We start from the raw sequence: 18,216 nt of genomic DNA on the forward strand, positions 1-18,216 counted from the left end.
CAGTATAGCTAAATGTGATTTGATGTTGAATGAAATACTAATGGACCTCAGGCTCCTGCTACTAGTACTAGTGTTGATGAGAAGAATCACGGAGAGAGTACAGAAATACTGAAGCAATGATTCTTGATGAAAGTACTGGTAGAATGTCGAAGGAATGAAGTGCTAGACTTGGTGCCAAATTAATGAAGTACTGCTTGTACCAGTGATCTGGCTGCAGTAGTAGACTAACGGGTCACAGCTAATTTTGTAACAGAAGTTATGCGAGATCTGCAAGCTCTGAGGACAAGGTTGGGATTATCCTGAACTCGAAAGTGACTATATTCAATGGTTGAACATGAATATGTATTAATACAATGTTGTGCTACAAGTTGGAGGTTAAGCTGCTAATCAAAACGCAATTTCAAACACATGATAATCCGAATACTTGTTTATGTAGAATGCTTCAAATGCCATCAAAGAATCCGAATGAGTGATATCATGAGGAAGTAAATGTGAACCGTAAACGGGGATCAAGTGTGCTGGTCACACGATGGTTTCTAGATGAACAACTGAAATGAGGCATTCTCCACTGTCGGCGTCGAGTTCTGGCTTGACCATCCACATACCAGTTTCAGGGCATGGTTGATTGCCAATGGTCAAAAACCAGTGAATGAGTGCACAAGGATACAGTACACCTCGAAAGGTGAATGAGAATAAGAGGATGACCTGTGCGACATAGAGACCCTGAAATCCTGGCAGGGTTGGATCATGCTCGACAAAAAACACAATTGTGGCGAGGACGACCACCACGCCAGTTAGGTGCAGCACGGAAGGCATGACACATCATGCCATTAACTCCGCAACTGTCACTAGCAGCATGAAACGATGCAACTGCGGAATGAAAAACATCCACCTTGCCGTTAAAGTTCGGGCATTGTGATACATCCATTTCATGCACGGGTATAGCATGATCAGGATTGCGCTGATCATGCAGAAATTGGCGCACAAGGTCACAAAAATGAGGAATGCCAATATGTTCACCAATCGCCTGGAGCTGTTGTGGATAACCATGCGCTGAAGAAAAGAATGATTTGGGTATCATGGCAAAAGTCAAAAGATCCTACCTCGTCTCTTCGCTAATTGTGCAATGACCTGAGCCTCATTGTCATCATCCGCAACAGCATCTTTGAGGTCCAGATCATCACGGCAAATGAAGAAGTTCGGGTCGTCCAGTGCTACATTCAGGTCAATTAAACTTCTGCCAATACAAAACGTCTGAATTACCATCACAATTTGTTATGAACTAGGATAGTTCCGACAATAGCTACTCGATAAGAGTATTCGGCTAAGGTCGAGTCAAGACTCTTGCGTATACAAGAGTTTGTAAGACAAGGCAAGGAGAGTGTCCTTGACTTGAATCAGTTTCAGACGACTTAAGATTGGAAGTCTTAAGCGAAGAAAGTTCCAGGTAAAACCTAGTAAGATTAAAGTAAAGAACTACATAGTACAAAGCGAGTTTATATAGTGAACAATAACTGCTTTAGGGCTGGTACGATGAAGTCAGAGATAAGAACGAGTCAGAGATAACAAGAATAGATCACCTAGCGATGGCATGATGTGATCGTGATGTAATACAGCTGATGATAAGAGATGAGTCTAGCGATGGCTATGATGGCGATCATGACGTAATACAAGGTAAGAAGAGAAAATGAATAGGGGTGTATGTCGACTGTAACACAATTTGGGTCAATTGGAATGACACCAGGTGGGAGTAAAGGTTGATCAAGTAGACCTGCAGCAGTTTTCTCTGCTCGGAATGATGCGAGTTTGTCGAGCTGTTGGTTGTTTACCAGCATTTGACCAAGGGGTAAGTAGCCACTTGAGCATCTCCAGGATTCCTTGACCACCTTTCAGTGTTCCGACTCTGTGAGAGAGGAACATAATCCATTGGGAGCACCGAACTGCTGTGTTAGATAACGGTAATGACATAAAAAATGTTGTTGGGGTAGAGAGATTCCATCTGGAGTGACACCGACATCCTTGAAGACGTGACGCTCCTCGTGAAAGGTATGCAGGGCCTTATCCATGGCATCTAGATTGGCTTCGTCGAGACTTGAGCGACGGACCAAATAGCAGAAGTCAAGAAAGTGGTAAAGAGCTCTAAGCATCTTGTCGGGAACATGTCCCGTGATAGCTGGTAAAAATACCTATAACTTGATTCAAAGATTGTCAAGTGATATCAATAGACGACTTCTTACCTTCATCAAAGCTTTTGAGTCGTCACCTGTCCATTGTTTGAATTTTCGACCTTGAGGAAAATGATGCAGACCCGGAAATGCAGGTACTGCAGCAATGCTAGAATCAAGGATGTCAGTATAATGATCTTGACTACAAAATATTTAGTACCGGCGATCAATATCTGCCCATATTCGTTCTGCCCCTGCTTCTCCATGAATGATAATAAGATACTGACCAATCCAATCCACGATATGGTCTTTAAAGGTCCCTTTAACAATTTGATGCAGGATATCCGGAGCAAGAAGATCGTGGATGTCTGCACGCTGAAAGTATGCTGTGAATGGCTACACACTTTTAACACCCAAGGACTGCAAGGAGCTGATGTGTACTCACCAGGATGCTACCGAGAATACCCCAGCCATCCTTGAGCTCGCTCACTGAATAACCATGCATTAGAGCTTTTGTATGTTGGTGCAATCGCCGACCAGAGGCCAAGCAATCTAAATCCTGCCTATCAGCAGTACATCTAAACCATAAGTCAATGAAATTTGAGGTTCAAGAAGAGCTTACCGTGCACACCACCTCTGAATTATGCAGGCAAGCAGGCACTGTTCAGGATAATTGGCGATATATGGACCGAGACCATACACAACATGTCTAAAGTGACCATCCGCACACTTTACAACCTCTGGTTTCTCCATTGCAGGACGGAAAGCCTCTAAAATGGCTTGTAACGAGGCATGAAATATATGTCGTTGGAAATTCCGGAATTCCACACTATTTTCATGATCTCGCTCAGCTATCATGATCATCAGCTTTGTTAGCAGTCTCATACTAGTATACATACTCTTGGGGATTGAAAGGAACCCCACGAGGCTCACGGACTCCTTGTGTGCACGACGAACATTATTGCGGAGGTTCCCAGCAGAGATGTAGAGTGGATAGAAGTCATTCTGGCCAGTTGCCATGGAGACTGTAGTCTTGTCACTCCCAAGGATGATGGGGACAAACATTGCGCCACAACAGTCAGGATCTTCAGCTAGTATATTCTATGAAACAAACATAATTAGTATTAATCCGTCAGTGAACACTGGAATATACTTGCAGACTGATCCCAAGCCCAATTACCTGTCATTAAATCCGACCATACATGCTGACCCTGCTCTCCAAATACCTGCTGAGCTGAGTAGTCAATATCATTTACGAAATCAGGGTTGGCAAGCTGATTTTGTATCAAGTCACGGGGATCTCAAAACCACACCTCATACTCGCTACACTTCCACAGTGCATCATCAGGTGATGCAGTCTCGAATTCAGCATGCTTAAGTGAGAGAGATTGCCATGATATATTGCCCAAAGAGATGGCATCGATAGTATCATAAATGTGGGTGTCACTATGAAATGGAGGCTTGCCATTAAACTCCTTCAAAGACACTAGAACCTGCATGAGCTCATCAATTTGTTTACCAGGCGTCTGGTTTCATCGGAAGATGAAGTCCGCAAGCTGGAAGTGGCTACGTGACTGGAAGGGAGCCCATGGATTATCCTCAGCAGGCGGGTCAAGGATGGGAGGATCGCCATCAGATAGTAGATAGTTACCCACAGCATCACACGGTGAACCATCGAGAACAGGATGTTGACAATAGTAGGATCCTCTGTATGTATCCTCATTGTCACTATGTCCAGTCTCCATCGCAGCATCAGACTTGCATTCCGAAAAAGTATGCTGGCGTGGACGAGTAGGCTGGGGAGGCTCGATGTGTAGCGCATTGCGGTGTTGTTGGTATCCACCCAAGGTCTTAAAGCCACGACAGCAAGCTGTAACTTTAGCATCAGTACAGTAATATTTTCGAGGGCGGAATGCAGGCAATGACATAGTATAAGTCTCTGCATGTAGAGATAGTATTGAGTACTAGTAATTGGGAATAGTAGATGTCCTATAGTAGGGCCTCACATTGGTGTGAATGTGTGAAAATGTGACAAATGAATGTGGTGGTCCCTCAGTGAACTTTGCAAAAAAAAATTGGGTGTGTAAGTAACTGTTATTTGTACAACCAGTACTCGGCTCACTTGTTGCTCTATCTTGAGTACGTCGACGACATCCAGCAATGGTGGAGACTCACGTAGAAAATCGAAACAAGCAACCCGGATTACCAGACCTACCATCCAAACGTCAAAAGGCTGTTGATGCCAAGTTGCCAGCCGATGACAATGATGCTCCCACCGGCAGGATGAAGGCTGGTGCTGTGAAGAAGCCAGGAGGCCAAAAAGCCGCAAAGGAACAGAAGGCTTGTGCTGCAGGAAAAGTTGCTCAGCTCGAGATCTACATGGAGATGGAGGATGTAGAAAAAGAAAGGCTTGCAGTGCGACAACCCAGTCCCACTATTAACAAAGTATCCCAGAAGCCAAGTACTGGAATTTGGTCAGCGAGTCCACCAAACTCAGGTATGTCACAGATTCAGCCGTATGATGAGTTGGTGACAGGCACTGACTCGGACATATCTGAACCAAGTTCAACAAGTTCAACCAAGTGTCCGCAGTGGGTCTCAATCATCAAGTCAAGCACAACCATGTAACTCGCATATTATTCAATCACAGGATAACAAGTGCTGATGAAGCATTTATTATAGCTCACGTTGATGCCAGTCAGAATGAACATAATAATCACTCACCACTGGTAAAGGTCAGTAAGGGACAGATGCTGCACAGAGATTCGAGAATGTGAAGGACAGTTTGGGGGGAGGGAAACAGAGTCACAGCAAGCAATGTGCCTGTAGTGATGACGAAGGGTAAGTCCTGCCTTAGTGATTAGCACCCAACAATTTGCTGACTCAACTGGATCTACCAATCAATGTTCAACATTCATCAACCAATCATCAACATTATGTATCTCATACGAAAACCCTTTCCTTCAAAATGCAGACCATCAGCCAAAAGATTCAAAGAGGATCCCAACCTTTTCTTTTGCAGCCCCCTCAAAGTGGCCCCCGTGAAGGGTGGTGTGATATGGCCTCTTGAAATATCATAACACACCCTCCGAACAGTGCCCCTGCAACTGCTGGAGGTGTGGCTGGTATGTTTTTCTTCTTCTATTAAATCACTGACCTTGTATTCCACAGACTCCATAAAACATCCCCCTCATAATACTGTTAAGTCCAGTGGCTTTGAAGATGAGCGAGAAGACGATGAGGAATGTCAGGCAAGCCCACGCGCACAACTCCCAATGCCTATTATCACGCACGGGGACAATGACATCTTGGCTCTGTCCATGGTCTCTGTATCAAAGGTATTTTTTTCGTTTCCTTTACTTTAACAAATTAACATACCCCGGATCTTATGCACACTCAGAGTGTCTCACCTGTCAATAGGATACCTGTAGCTATGGGTGAGGAACAAGAGGGAAATACATTAGATAACGATCTGCTGTTTCCCAACTTAGAGCCTGACCAGACTTCTGCTGAGTCAGAGAATGAGGTGGATGGAGCATCTGCGGTCGACATCGACAATGCAAAGTCTAAATGCGAATGCAAGGCCGATCCAAGCATCAAAGCATATACGGTCAACACTGACAATGCAAAGACCAAATGTGAATTCAAGGCACAGTCGAAGGCCAATAGGAACACTGGAGAGGAGGGTGAACAGACAGTACGCAAACATTTTTTCTACTGTGCTCATAATTAATTTGTTGCAGGTCAACACAACCTTTGAAGACTCAGATGATGAAGACATCACACATCGCCGCGTGAAAACGAAGCCTTCCCATAAGGTTCGTATGTTCTTCAAGATGGGCTGGTGCTAATCGACTTCAACAGAATACCTCCACTCACATTGACCGAGAGAGTGGCAGTTCAAGCAAGTCCAAGACCAGGGTTAGTTTGCATAAGGTTTTTTTCATCATATATTAAGAGTTCATTTCTTGCAGGTCAATGCAACCACAGAAGACTCGGATGATGAAGAAATCATGCATCGCCCCATGAAAACGAAGCCTTCCTACGAGGTTTGTGTGTTTTTCAAGGTCGGCTGGTGCTAATCAACTTCAATAGAATACCTCCACCTGCGTTGACCAAGAGACTAGTAGTTCAAGCAGGTCCAAGACCAGGGTTAGTTCGCGCAAATTTTTTGTACTGTGCTCAGAGTTAATTTATTGCAGGTCAAGACAACTCCAGAAGACTCAGATAATGAACTCATGCATCCCCTCATGAACACAAAAAAATTCCACAAGGTGTGTATACTTTCTCAAGATGGGCCGGTGCTGATCAACTTCAACAGAATATCTCCACTCACGTTGACCAAGAGACAACTGATAAATCAAACAAGTCTAAGACCAGGGTTAGTTTGTGCAAGGATTTTTTAATGCTATGCTAAGAGTTAATTATTTGCAGGTTGACATGACCGTGGAATCCGATGATGAAGAACTCGTGCGTCGCCCCATGAACGCAAAGCCTTCCCACAATGTGCGTATGTTTTTTAAGATAGGCTGATGCTAATCACGAGGTTCTGATTTCAACAGAAAACCTCCAGTGGCAGGCCCACTGCGAATTTGGCACCCTCAGGCATTGACTGACAGACTAGTGGCTCAGGAAAGTCCAAGTCTAAAGTTAGTTCTAAGAAGGTATGTTCAAATTGAATGTGATCAGTGCTACAAGGTAACTGATTAGTTATACCACAGCATCGTCCCATTCAATGCAACAGCGACAGTGAGGATGACGACAACGATGACAACGATGACGATGCCGAAGTACAACATAGATGCATCAAGTTCACAAAAATGACCTTCCTGCTGGGTCACATCGCAAGTTCGATTCTTATGTTGTCCCCATGTGGATTGACTTTATCTCCTGCCTTGATAACATGTGGGATATCTCGGACTTTGCTGAAGAGATGCAGCAAATCTGGGATCATGCCTTTCCGACCCTCAAGCACACCGTATTGAAGAACAAAGACGCTGTGTATAAAGTGGTAAGTCTATTGTGATTGACTTTCTACCACCTGATTGTACATTTTATCCAGTTGATGCAGCGTGCATATGACTATCGCAGAAACTTCAGTGAATGAGCAGAGATCATCGTTGGAAAATATATCCAATGCAAGATTGGTTGCCTGACGACATCACTGACACAGTTGCATATCTGGTGCCTGAACAAGCTCGGTATGTTGATGACGCTGGTTGTACTGCATGGGTGAACCCTCCAATATATCCTTATATGTGGAAGTTAGTTGTCAGGGATAGAACAGACATAGATGTACGTGTTCCAATCTCATCCCCACCTTGATTGCTCACCTGTCAAATAGTCATATCGAGGCTCTTTCAAAGATTCGTGCATTCTCGATACCTTCACACTCTACCTTGAGCAGGTCCACGATCTCCCGAAGGAATTACGCCGCACAGACATGCCAAAGGGAGCACTGTCCATTGCCACGATTGTGGTTTGTCTATCTTCGTTCAGCCCAACGCTACTGATGTATCAGCAGGTCAAACAGGCATGGAAGATGTGGTCAACCGGGGTCTACGTAAAACCCAAGAGACCTGTAGAGTCTCAATTTGCAGAGGGTCTTTGGAGTGACCGCACTAAACTTGTCATAGAGTCTCTAGAGCAAGCTAGCCGCCGCAAATGGAAGAAGATATTTAAGGGTGTGAGGCCCTTCATCGATGCTCATCGAAAGCAGCCATCTCGTCACGCGAAGGCCCAGAGGAAGGCTGTAGGTGACAACGGCCATGCTATTTGTATCGAAGAAGATTCAGGCAGTGATTCAGGATCTGACATTTCACTTATGGGTTGATTTTTTCTAGAATTTCGTGATCATGTTTCACTCATTGCTCATTGCTCTGTTGCTGCTCTTTTCTTGTTTAATTCTTCATTCATACTAGTTGCTTGTTTGCTGTTCCAACTCACATTGCCTGCTGAATACAATACCCTACCTAGATAATATTGATCAATCATGTTCCTGCATACCTGAAGGACTAGTAGTTGTGTGATATGAGTTCTTGCCAACTGGAACAAGTGATAATCTGGTATATTAATCGTCTGGAGAGCTGTTCATGTAAGACAAAGGATGGTCTAGGGTCATGCACATTTGACACACTGAAACACTGACAGATCTAACATTATCATAATTGGACACTCAATTTGCCTGGTTAATTAACAATCTAAGTAAATGACAGTCCCACGATATGATGGTCCTGCTAATATGAAAGACTTGAACTATGCTGGTCTGCTAAATATGGTTTATCTACAACCAGATAATGTGTTGTATAGGTAGTCTGGGATACTGAGCACCTAACAACCAGATGAACAGAATAGCCTGAAACATCTGATAACCCTAGAGCTGGAGTATCTATTATGTCCTGATGTACTGTCTAACATGTTGCTTTGCAAGTCTGCATGGAATAACAGGATGTAATACTGATGGTCTCTGTTGCTGATACTATGATGTGCTGAGATCAGAGTGATGCATCTGATTTCAGACCATATCTGACAGATTGAAGGACTGGGGTTCCTGTTGGATCTGCTGTCAGACCATGCAGGTCAATCAGGGAAAACGCAGGTTTCCTGATGCTGTAGGTGGACAGCTGGCCAGGGCCACCCTAAGTCTAGTACTGCTGGCCGGTGTGAAAGAGAAATAGCCACTAGGCTGGTTAGAAACTAGAGCTACTTATCCAAATAGGCGCGAGTGTAGTATTCGACCCAAGAGGACTGCTATTGAAGCAACTCACTTCTAATATGCAAGGGTAGCGATAGTGCGAAGGACTGATAACCTATAGCGACCTAAGACCAAAAACTGATGAGTAACACTTATAGCGATCAGCGACTAGCGACAAGTAAGTTCCAATAGAGAAACGTGCGTATAAGTGAGAAGCACTATGCAAATTGTTTTATGCGATAGTGCTATGTGACGTCTGACTAGCGATAGCGAGAAGAAATCAAAGGGAGTGAAAGCGAGGAGTAAGATAAGACAGTGCAAGTGAAATGCCCGATAGCAACTAGATTATAGCTCGACTACCGATAGCGATCCTGACATTGCAAAAGTCAAACTTTAAGAGGGGACTTTAGCAACACGCACTTAAAGCAAGTCAAGCGACATGTGATCAAAGAGATTGGCAAGAGCGGAATTGATTGCACCAAGACTAGGATATAGCGACTAAAGTGACTCCAACACCAGCAAAGGTCCGGGGAAGGGAAGTACTGTACTGTATGTGTGATGGGTCATTTTATCATACTGCATAAATGTTCGGGAATGCGTAGGCGAGAATAGTAGCGATACTGGCGAGGGCACAATGTAGCGACAGGTAAGAAAACATGCTGCACTGCGGAACACGAGGATACATGTAATAAGACCTGCGACTGATGAGTAGCGACATTTAAGGAAAAATAACACACCAGTGGAGGTAGGTGGACATAGGCAGGACATGGGAGGACGGAATACCTAGGCGTCGGGCCAGGCAGCGCACTATGGGAGAAAAGTGGTTCCAAAGCGGATAGCTTGGGAGTTGAATAGCGCTGGTGACTAGCGCCTTACTCTTTTCCTCTATGCAAGGCAAAATATGCCTATGACACTCATACGCGCCCAGCGCTGGTATGATTGTCACACTGGCCTGTGTCTACAATATGTAAAATTAAGGCTAGCCTTGACCATTCTGACAAATTTAATGCACCGGCCAGCACCCATCCTACATAGACCGGCTGAGGACTGGCTGGCCATGATTCTACAGCCTTTTGGCACATCCGGGGCCATGGTTCTACGTGAAAAATGACTGAAGGGTCTGTGGGAAGATGCATGCCTCAATGGGGATTACTGAGAGGAGCGGAAAAAGGCAATTGGCAGGTGGTATGCTCAATGAATGAATACAGCCGGAGTGATGCAAAAATTGACAGGCCTCATCGGCAGACAATGGTTCGATGCCTTCTGCCCAGGTATCGTCCCAGTATTTGATTATTAGATGCTCAGTCAACTAATGAACGAACAAAAAGAACTCTGCACTCACCGGTGCACGACCACAAAGATATATCAGTGGATGTACATCAACAAAACAACACATAGTGTATATGATCATATATGGTCTTGTGAAGCTTACATTACCACGCACGGCTGTTTACCATAATATATGGCCTTGCAGTGATCTTGTATGAGTGTAGCAGACAGGTGAATATCTTGTAATCTCAAGCCAGTGTTACAGAGACTTGCATGGAAGGAAGACTGGTTGCTACTTGTATGAATGGAGCAAAGACTGGTGGCGACTTGCATGGCCGGCAACAGGCTGACGGTTACCTGCATGATAATTAAAATATTTTCGTGGGTTGACATTCATTACTGCCGCAAGGCCAAGGCTAAAATCATATTCGTCGACTCTCGCTTGAAATTTACATGACAATCAGTTGCTAGAGCTCTGCATACCCTTCGTACTCATCCATAGCATCGTGTTCACCATCCTCCGGTCCGACCTCATCATTAGCCTCCTCAAGACCATCCCCTTGTTCTTCATCTTCTTCGTCGGTCGCCTCTTCTTCCTCGTCAAGGCTCCCATACTCATACTCATCCATCTCGGACTCGATATCATCTTCTTCATCGCCAGTAGCTTGATTTTGTGCGGTAGTACTAGCAGACCCAGCACTGAGCTGTGCCCCCTGATTGATGCCACTTTCAAAGTCTTCAAAGTCTTCCTTGCTATCGTCTCGAGTGATTTCATCTAGAGGGTCGCGGTCCTCCAAGAAAACTGCAGTCGACTTGCAAGTAGACTTGTGGCCAACCCCGCCACCGCGGAACCTCATCATCATGTCTCTGTCGACGAATCTGAATCACGAAGGTCAGTGACAGATGTCAGGAGTACAAATATAGCATACATATTAACATAGAAAAATTTCCAGTCTTTGTCTTTGTCCTGTAGCGGACGAGCAATCAAGGGCGGCAGTAATAGACTAGTGCGACCATGGGCAAACACAGGTATCAAGTGAATGCCTCAAATAATCTGCTGTGGATCGAGAAAGCCAAATGCTCCTGCTACATCAGCGGGGATGAACCCAAGCCTATGAAGACGCTTTGCCTTCCATCCAGACCGATAATTATTAGGATCACAACCGAACCACCAAACCCACAAGAAATCCATCTGCCGGGGTTCGAATGGGGGTGCATCCCCACCTCTATGGATGACATTTGCATGAAACACGCCCAGGATATGTGCATACCAGTATGGATGTGTGTCGTTATCTTCATGTCCGAGAACCATGACATCTGCATGCGTGCAGGGATTAAGAGAATCTTGAGAGCGACGCAGATCATATGTCGTGTAATTGACACGAATGACCTTGTGCTGGAATATGCGGTCATTGACGAACAGGACTTGGGCACGCTCGGCTGAAGAGAACTCTGTCTCGTCACCGTCATATTCATGACCAAGTATGCGAGAAAGGAGGTAATCTTTCAGCCGAGGAAGGAAATCCTTTAGTAATTATGATCATGAGCACTGCTAACTCAAAGAAACTGACAGCTTACATCTAACGCGGGATCATTTGCATGTTTGATGAGCCATTGAGGGAGATTTAAGTGGTACCGTGTGCCATTGGAGATGTGGTAGTGCGACATTGGGTCTGAGTAAGCCAAAGGCTCCAATGCTTCAAAGGGCATGTGAAAGGGGGCATCTTCACCTGCCGTCGTTGTATGACCAGGTTTACGGACTGTTGTAGACTTGCCTTTCTCCAATTTTGAATTGTTGTGCTCTGCTGAGCCATTTTGAATAGAATCTGTTCACAACGTTCCTGTTTCACATTTCCAGATGTGAACTTTGCTGTGCTGACTCGCAGTGTCATGCATGGTATGGGAACCATACCATGACATACATAGACAGGAAGTAGTCACAGGAAGAGTATACTAAAGGTATACTTCATTGTATTACAGGCTTGGTTTCATTTTATGACAGATTTACTTGTACTTATATTTTCAGTTTGTTAGTTTCCATCAGTTTCTTTCTCTTTCTTTTCTAAGGCTTATTCAGCCATCAATTTACTCAGTGAGCCACAAATATGTCACTTAGTGTGTCATGTGACTGGCAATATGCTGATTTGTAAGGATCCTTCATGATTTGTCATTGTTAAGACCGTACTCAAGTAGTATCGGATCCAAAGGGCTTCGGCCTCAGCTCGTGCGCTGTGCCCCTTTCCCGAGTCTTGCCCCTTATTTCAGAGTGCTAGAGTATCGCGTATATTGAGACAGATAAGTCTCATAATGGATCTGTTATGGCTTCCGGATATCGAACGTATATAGTAACGGCTAATCCAGATCGGATCCGAACTAGAAACTAACGGGCGAGGACTGTCCGAAGACAGAGACGGATATATAGACTATAGGAATCAATCCTAAGTCCCGGAGTAGACAAGAGTATCGTACTCAAGTCCGGACGGATAACGGAGGGACTTAGAGTCCAGACAGAATGAGTGCAATCTAAGATGATATTCAAACTGATCCACTACAGCGCATGTACAAGGGTTTATATACTATGGATAACTAACAGAATGATCAATAAGCAAAGGTGTGAGGCTATGTACGAAGTATAAGCAAAGTATGTGTACAGCATATTGGTAAGTCGGATGGATAACATATCATAACTGGGAATGAAGTCTAAGCTAAAGCGGATCAGTAAGTGTAGCAGATCAGTAAGCATAACGGAAGTAAAGGATAACCGGTATACCAGTGTACAGGAATGCCGAAAGGAGATGACCGATAGTTAGAGTTATATGAACAGGACATGAAACAAGGATTAGATCGGATCTGTGGACTGGACGATGGATATGTTCATCGGATCTGGATCGGATCTGAGATCCGGATCTTCGGATCTGTACCCGGGAATATGGTATATGACAGTCATGCAGTTTCCATTTGTTTCCGTCTATTTTCATTTCTTTCAGACACAGATCCTTCAGTGAGCCATCAGATATGTTTGTAAGCATGTCATGTGACTGGCAAAAGGCTGATTTGTAAGGATTTGTCATGATTTGTCAGGCTTTGTCATGCTTTGTCATGCTTTGTAATAGTATTTACTATTTATGTATATTAGATTGACAAGCAGCTGATTCAGCACTGCCAAATGGCATGATTAGTAAGCCAGTGACTTACTAATGCTGTGATGAGTCATGCTTAGTAAGGGGGGGCCCCAAAAAGGTATAAAAGGAGCCCATCTTGCACCTAGTAATCATGACTTCCCACTTTTACTTCTTCTCTCAAAATGTGTGAGAGCCAGTAAGAATTTAAGTGTAGGCCTTTGTCTAGCCTTTGAAGTCAACAGAGAGACACACACAGATCCTTGCCTAGTGATAAATTGTCTATTATTAACTGGTCATAAATAGTAAATCCAGGGCAGACAACAAGGATATCAGAGTAATACTTCACACTTTAACCACTCTCCCTCAGATTGGAGAATGAGTCACAGAAAGTGTAGGCCCTTTGTCTAGCCTTTTGAAGTATACAGAGAGACACACACAGATCCTTGCCCAGAGATAAATTGTCTGTTATTAAATGGCCATGAATAGTAAGTCCAGGGCAGACAACAAGGATATCAAAGAAAGATTTCCCTCAGTGAGAAGTTGTATTACAACAGAAGCATGAGAATCAGTCATTACTGTCTTTTAGTATCTGGCATTGATAAGCCCAGGGAAGACAGTAACTATGTTACAAGTATGGTATTAGTATTACAATCAGTATAGTATTTAGTATATAAGAGTACTAAATATAACTTCCCACTTTCCACTCTTCTCTCAAACTGTGTGAGACCCAGTAAGATTCTGAAAGTGCAGGCCAAATAGGTTGCCTTGAAGTAAGATATAAGACATTTCTACTACTAGTTATATACTACCTAAACTAGAGGTTGACTATATAACACTGAGAAACTTCGTATCACTGAAATCACGAGAAAGACAAGAAGAGGACACGTCAGTAAATCCTCCCAAGAACTCACACGTTATCTACCACGAAAACTAGAAAAGTTGTAGACCGTGTACTTAAGGACTGGCAAGTAGTCTTATCCCTGTATAGTTGTGTTGTCACTATATACGTGTTCCATATAAGACCCTTAAGTAGCAAGACAGCGGATAAATCGTTTGATGCGACGATGTTCAAGCTCGCCCTGGAATATATTGATTCAGTGCCAAAATAAACCTAAATTGCTTCTAGAGCACACCGATTGAGTTGTAAAGTTGTCCATTGTTCCAAACTGACGAATAGCATCTACATAGTCACCGAGGGCATGGAGCTTGTATGTCTCAAAGTTGAAGTGTCAGATCTTCAGCCCATCTATACCTCGCCTTGAAGTTGGTGCTGCAGACTGTGCAGGCCCTTGTTTTGCTGCCTGTCGAGCCTTTCGGCGTCCACGAGCAGCCTCCTTGCTTGGTAGATCTCGTGTCTCAAACTCTTCCTCAGTCTCCTTGACAAAGTGCCTGAGAAACCTTCCAAGACGTGTTGTGGATGTGTCGAGAAAGCCAAGTGTTGTGTCGGTATGCATTCGCAGTTTCGCAAGGCCTTGCCATGTTGCGAGTTTGAATAGCAGATCTAGCAAAGGTTCATTCCACCAAGATGGAAGTAAGCAACTCAAAAATGGGTATAGCACACTGTTTGGTCAATGTTAGCTCATGGTAACTCCACATTGCATGACAGTTACCTGCAGCAAGTCTTCAAAGTCCCTCGCTGCGAAACGCTTCATACCTGAGGCATTGTTACTGAATCTACATATTGTACCCCATCCGAACGTTGGTACTTGTCTATACCTGTAAATTTAGTCTTAATATGAGGATGGTGTGAGATAGAAAATAAACAAACCGTTCATTTAAATCCTGAATTGTATCGTTCCCGTATGAGTACAAAATCCGAAGAAGATGAGTGAAGATGACCTTCCAGACTCCGAGCTCGAACTCATGGAGTAGGTCAGGTACGAACAGTGAATAGAAATTGAATCCAAATTGAGCGAGTTGAGTTGAAAATGCGCTCTGTTGATCAGTGTTAAGACCGTAGCTCAAGGGTAGACGGTGAGGGCGAGGAATGAATAAATGGCTACTAAGGGGGAGTGTGTAGTGAGGCTCTCAAGTGCTCCTCTGGAAGCGGAGCAACAGTCATCCCAAGGGGATTGCTACTGAGAATAGATTCCTCTAATATAAGTGAGGGAGATCCAAGACTAGAACTTTGGTCTAGGAAACCTAAGTAGAGCGCTAAAAGCCTAATGCACTGAGAATAAGTATGAACTGCGCGAGGCGCTTTGGCCCTTAACGATGTGAGGGTGGCTATAGGGAGTGAGGGAAAAACGCTAGAAGTGCGCCTGTAGGGGCGCGAGCCTCTACAACGGATCCGAAGGGCTTGGCCTCAGCTCATGCGCTGTGCCCCTTACCCGAGTACGTGCCCTTAATTCAGAATGAAGTCCAGATGGAATCTGACGAAGTCCGAAGGACTTCCAGAGGCCGGCTACTCTAGTAGAGTGCTAGAGGACTTCCGGATGAGTGCGAGAAACTTCCGGAGGAGTATAGGAAACTCCGGAGGAGTTTCATCCACTGTATTAGATCCGAAGGTAAGACTTCCCAAGGTGAGTTCCCTAGATAGAAACACATAGAGGATAAGCTGCAAGGGACAGAGTCCCAAAGCAGGATAGGATAGGAGGAGTGGTCTGAAGGACAGGACATCCGGAGGTCCGAAGGTTAAGACGTCCGAAGGGTACAACATCTGAAGGGTACGTTGTCCGAAGGTTTACGACGTCCGAAGGTCCGAAGGTTTACGAGGACTGGAGGAGCGGACAGGATTAGGACAGGAGGGGAAAGGCTACTATGGACAAGGTCTGGAGTAGAAACAAACAGAGGTAGACTACACTATGGTAGAGTCGGATAGACAGGGTTTTAGACAGAAGTCTCGGAAAGACAGGAAGTGCCGGAAAGGCAAAACTTCGGCTTAGGGAATCAATCCCTAAGCATGGATATAGATGGAAGGATAAATCTGGAGGACCGGAAAGTCGGCCTAAGGAATCCTTCCCCAGGCCTAAGGAAAAGGTCAGACTAAGATGGACCAAAGTCCGAGACAAGAATGAGTGAAGTCTAAGATGCGAGAGAGCAAGTCTATGTTGATATTCGAACTAAGGAAACTTTACAGGAGTTGTACAGAGGTTTATATACTGGACGGGATCCGAGAGGATCAGTAAGCTGAAGACAAATGCTATGTACGAGCATGTGGAAACATATTGGTAGTATGAACAGAACATAAGTAAATGAACTCGGAGATGAACAGAGTACAAGGATCAATAAGCAAGATGGAAACACAGATAACCGAAGTCCGGAGTCAAGGGAATTACCATAAGGAGATAGACGCTGATTTAAGGTTTGGGCTTCAGATATGAGTATAGGTCGGATCCGGAGGTCTAGAGATATCGGATGAAGCGTCTGGATATCGGATGAGCGGATCCGGAGATCTAGGTGAAGACGAGACTAGGATATGGATCTTGGATATAGACTGGTAGTCTAGTGAAGGTAAAGTCCGAGATGGAATGAGCTCGGATCCAATAGGATCAAGGGTGGATGAAGCAGGCTTAGCTACGGAGGTCCGAAGGTATGGATATATGGATGTACGAAGGTGTATGGATCCAAACTGATAGTGGACTGGAGGACTGAAGGCATGGATAAGGGTATGGAGTCATGGATAAGGGTATGGAGGTCCTGATGTGCATCCGGAAGGCGTGGGAACATCATCGGACGTAGGTCCAGAATACGGGATATGACAATCAGTTACTGATAGTCATGATGTGATTGTGGGAGAACAACATACTGCAGTTGAAATGAGGGAATCTGGGCCAAGTAGACATTTGACAAAACACTAGAAATGTTGGTGCCTTTCACATACAGCCAGTCACGAACCCTCCTGATAGTTGATCGTAGCCCATGACTATCTTTGTGTGCGTCTCTCTCACGACAGCGCCTGTCCAGCACGAGTGCCGAGTTCTCCAATCTTGGCCTTTGGGATTAAACAACGAGGGCAAGGGCATTTCGCAAGAAATTTGATACAGGCCAGAAGTGTTCTGTAACATATGCGAAATCAAAATGAGATTTGAGTTAATGAAGATTATGCAACACACTTTTCAGGATAGTCTGTGGAGTAGGTAAAAAAACGGGGAAAGACTCGTCGACAGATACCGTCGAGAAACTCAATGACAATGCCAAACTCATAGGCATGCATAAAGTCGTCATCCACAAGGAGTAGCCAGATGGCTTGCATAAGTTCATGTCGGCAGTGTGTCAAGACCTCAGCAGTTGCAGGTTTTTCAAATGCTTGCTGATAGAAATCCTGGATTGTGTCCGTAAGCTGTTAAAAGGCTATCAGTGGGCAATGCGCAGCACCTTGCCATAAGCTCACCTTAGGAATGTAGGCAAGATGGTGCGCAGCAAAGCACAACGGCTTTCCACGAACATATTTGGACTGATTCCCAAAATACATATATATCGGCCATAACGATGCAGTGCCAAAACTAGCGAGGTGCGTAGAATCTGACCATAGCATGATTGAGGCAGTTATGGTCTCGAGCGTACAGCCATTGAGTCTTGGCACAGATGCAATCTTGCGATGCTCGTTAATCATGGCTGGGGATGTGTATAATTCTGAATAGACACGCTCGGCAGGTTCATTAGGTGATGCTTGGAAGGAGGTTTCAAATGGCATGAGATGAAACTGTTCCACTGAAGCTTCACGAAAGGCATTTTGATGATCTAATGGATGCCGGTAGAAGAGTCCAGGTACAGCGAAATTCGGGGGCAGATTCCTCCAAAAGGTGCTTGACACCACTGATTGTAATTGTAGCATGAAAATTGTATTTCTTGTTCAATTGCGCATATAGTCACTGACACTGAAATTGAACGTGTTAATAAGTCAACAGAACCAAACAAACAATGTGTCAACAACATTCCGGAATCATATTTACCCCTTAACCCTGAACTACATCATGCCCGAGAGCACAGACCAGAACAATCGATCCGAGGACTCGTTCGAAGC

The 18,216-nt window shown here is 44.5% G+C and overlaps 4 protein-coding genes across 4 annotated transcripts; 1 reads left to right on the forward strand and 3 right to left on the reverse strand.

The window, feature by feature from the left end:
* Positions 1–387: 387 nt before the first annotated feature.
* Positions 388–4,093, reverse strand: DFJ58DRAFT_719454 (uncharacterized protein; the record flags this gene model as incomplete). Its single annotated transcript, XM_041384631.1, has 15 exons — positions 388–518; positions 570–731; positions 784–961; positions 986–1,053; positions 1,104–1,163; positions 1,742–1,866; positions 1,903–2,186; positions 2,238–2,334; positions 2,386–2,561; positions 2,611–2,743; positions 2,788–3,016; positions 3,065–3,256; positions 3,319–3,439; positions 3,479–3,651; positions 3,736–4,093. 15 exons carry the CDS (start codon positions 4,091–4,093, stop codon positions 388–390), a joined length of 2,487 nt encoding a protein of 828 aa, XP_041235979.1.
* Positions 4,094–4,325: 232 nt separating this feature from the next.
* DFJ58DRAFT_736134 (uncharacterized protein) lies at positions 4,326–8,008 on the forward strand (the record flags this gene model as incomplete). The annotated part of the gene is made up of 18 exons (XM_041386748.1): positions 4,326–4,662; positions 5,337–5,503; positions 5,566–5,862; positions 5,909–5,983; positions 6,030–6,086; positions 6,140–6,214; positions 6,261–6,317; positions 6,368–6,439; positions 6,487–6,546; positions 6,600–6,675; positions 6,798–6,829; positions 6,887–6,955; positions 7,015–7,176; positions 7,228–7,264; positions 7,339–7,460; positions 7,510–7,644; positions 7,690–7,917; positions 7,973–8,008. The coding sequence occupies 18 exons, from the start codon at positions 4,326–4,328 to the stop codon at positions 8,006–8,008; spliced, it is 2,094 nt and encodes a 697-aa protein (XP_041235980.1).
* A 3,165-nt stretch (positions 8,009–11,173) lies between these two features.
* On the reverse strand, positions 11,174–11,659 carry DFJ58DRAFT_670935 (uncharacterized protein; the record flags this gene model as incomplete). The annotated part of the gene is made up of 1 exon (XM_041382906.1): positions 11,174–11,659. A coding segment is annotated over one exon (486 nt), but the record flags the coding sequence as incomplete, so codon positions are not given.
* Positions 11,660–17,136: 5,477 nt separating this feature from the next.
* Positions 17,137–17,886, reverse strand: DFJ58DRAFT_736136 (uncharacterized protein; the record flags this gene model as incomplete). Its single annotated transcript, XM_041386749.1, has 3 exons — positions 17,137–17,248; positions 17,306–17,532; positions 17,584–17,886. 3 exons carry the CDS (start codon positions 17,884–17,886, stop codon positions 17,137–17,139), a joined length of 642 nt encoding a protein of 213 aa, XP_041235982.1.
* Positions 17,887–18,216: the final 330 nt, after the last annotated feature.

This window comes from Suillus subalutaceus (assembly GCF_016647625.1).
Source record: "Suillus subalutaceus strain FC151 chromosome Unknown DFJ58scaffold_251, whole genome shotgun sequence".
NCBI lineage: Eukaryota > Fungi > Basidiomycota > Agaricomycetes > Boletales > Suillaceae > Suillus > Suillus subalutaceus.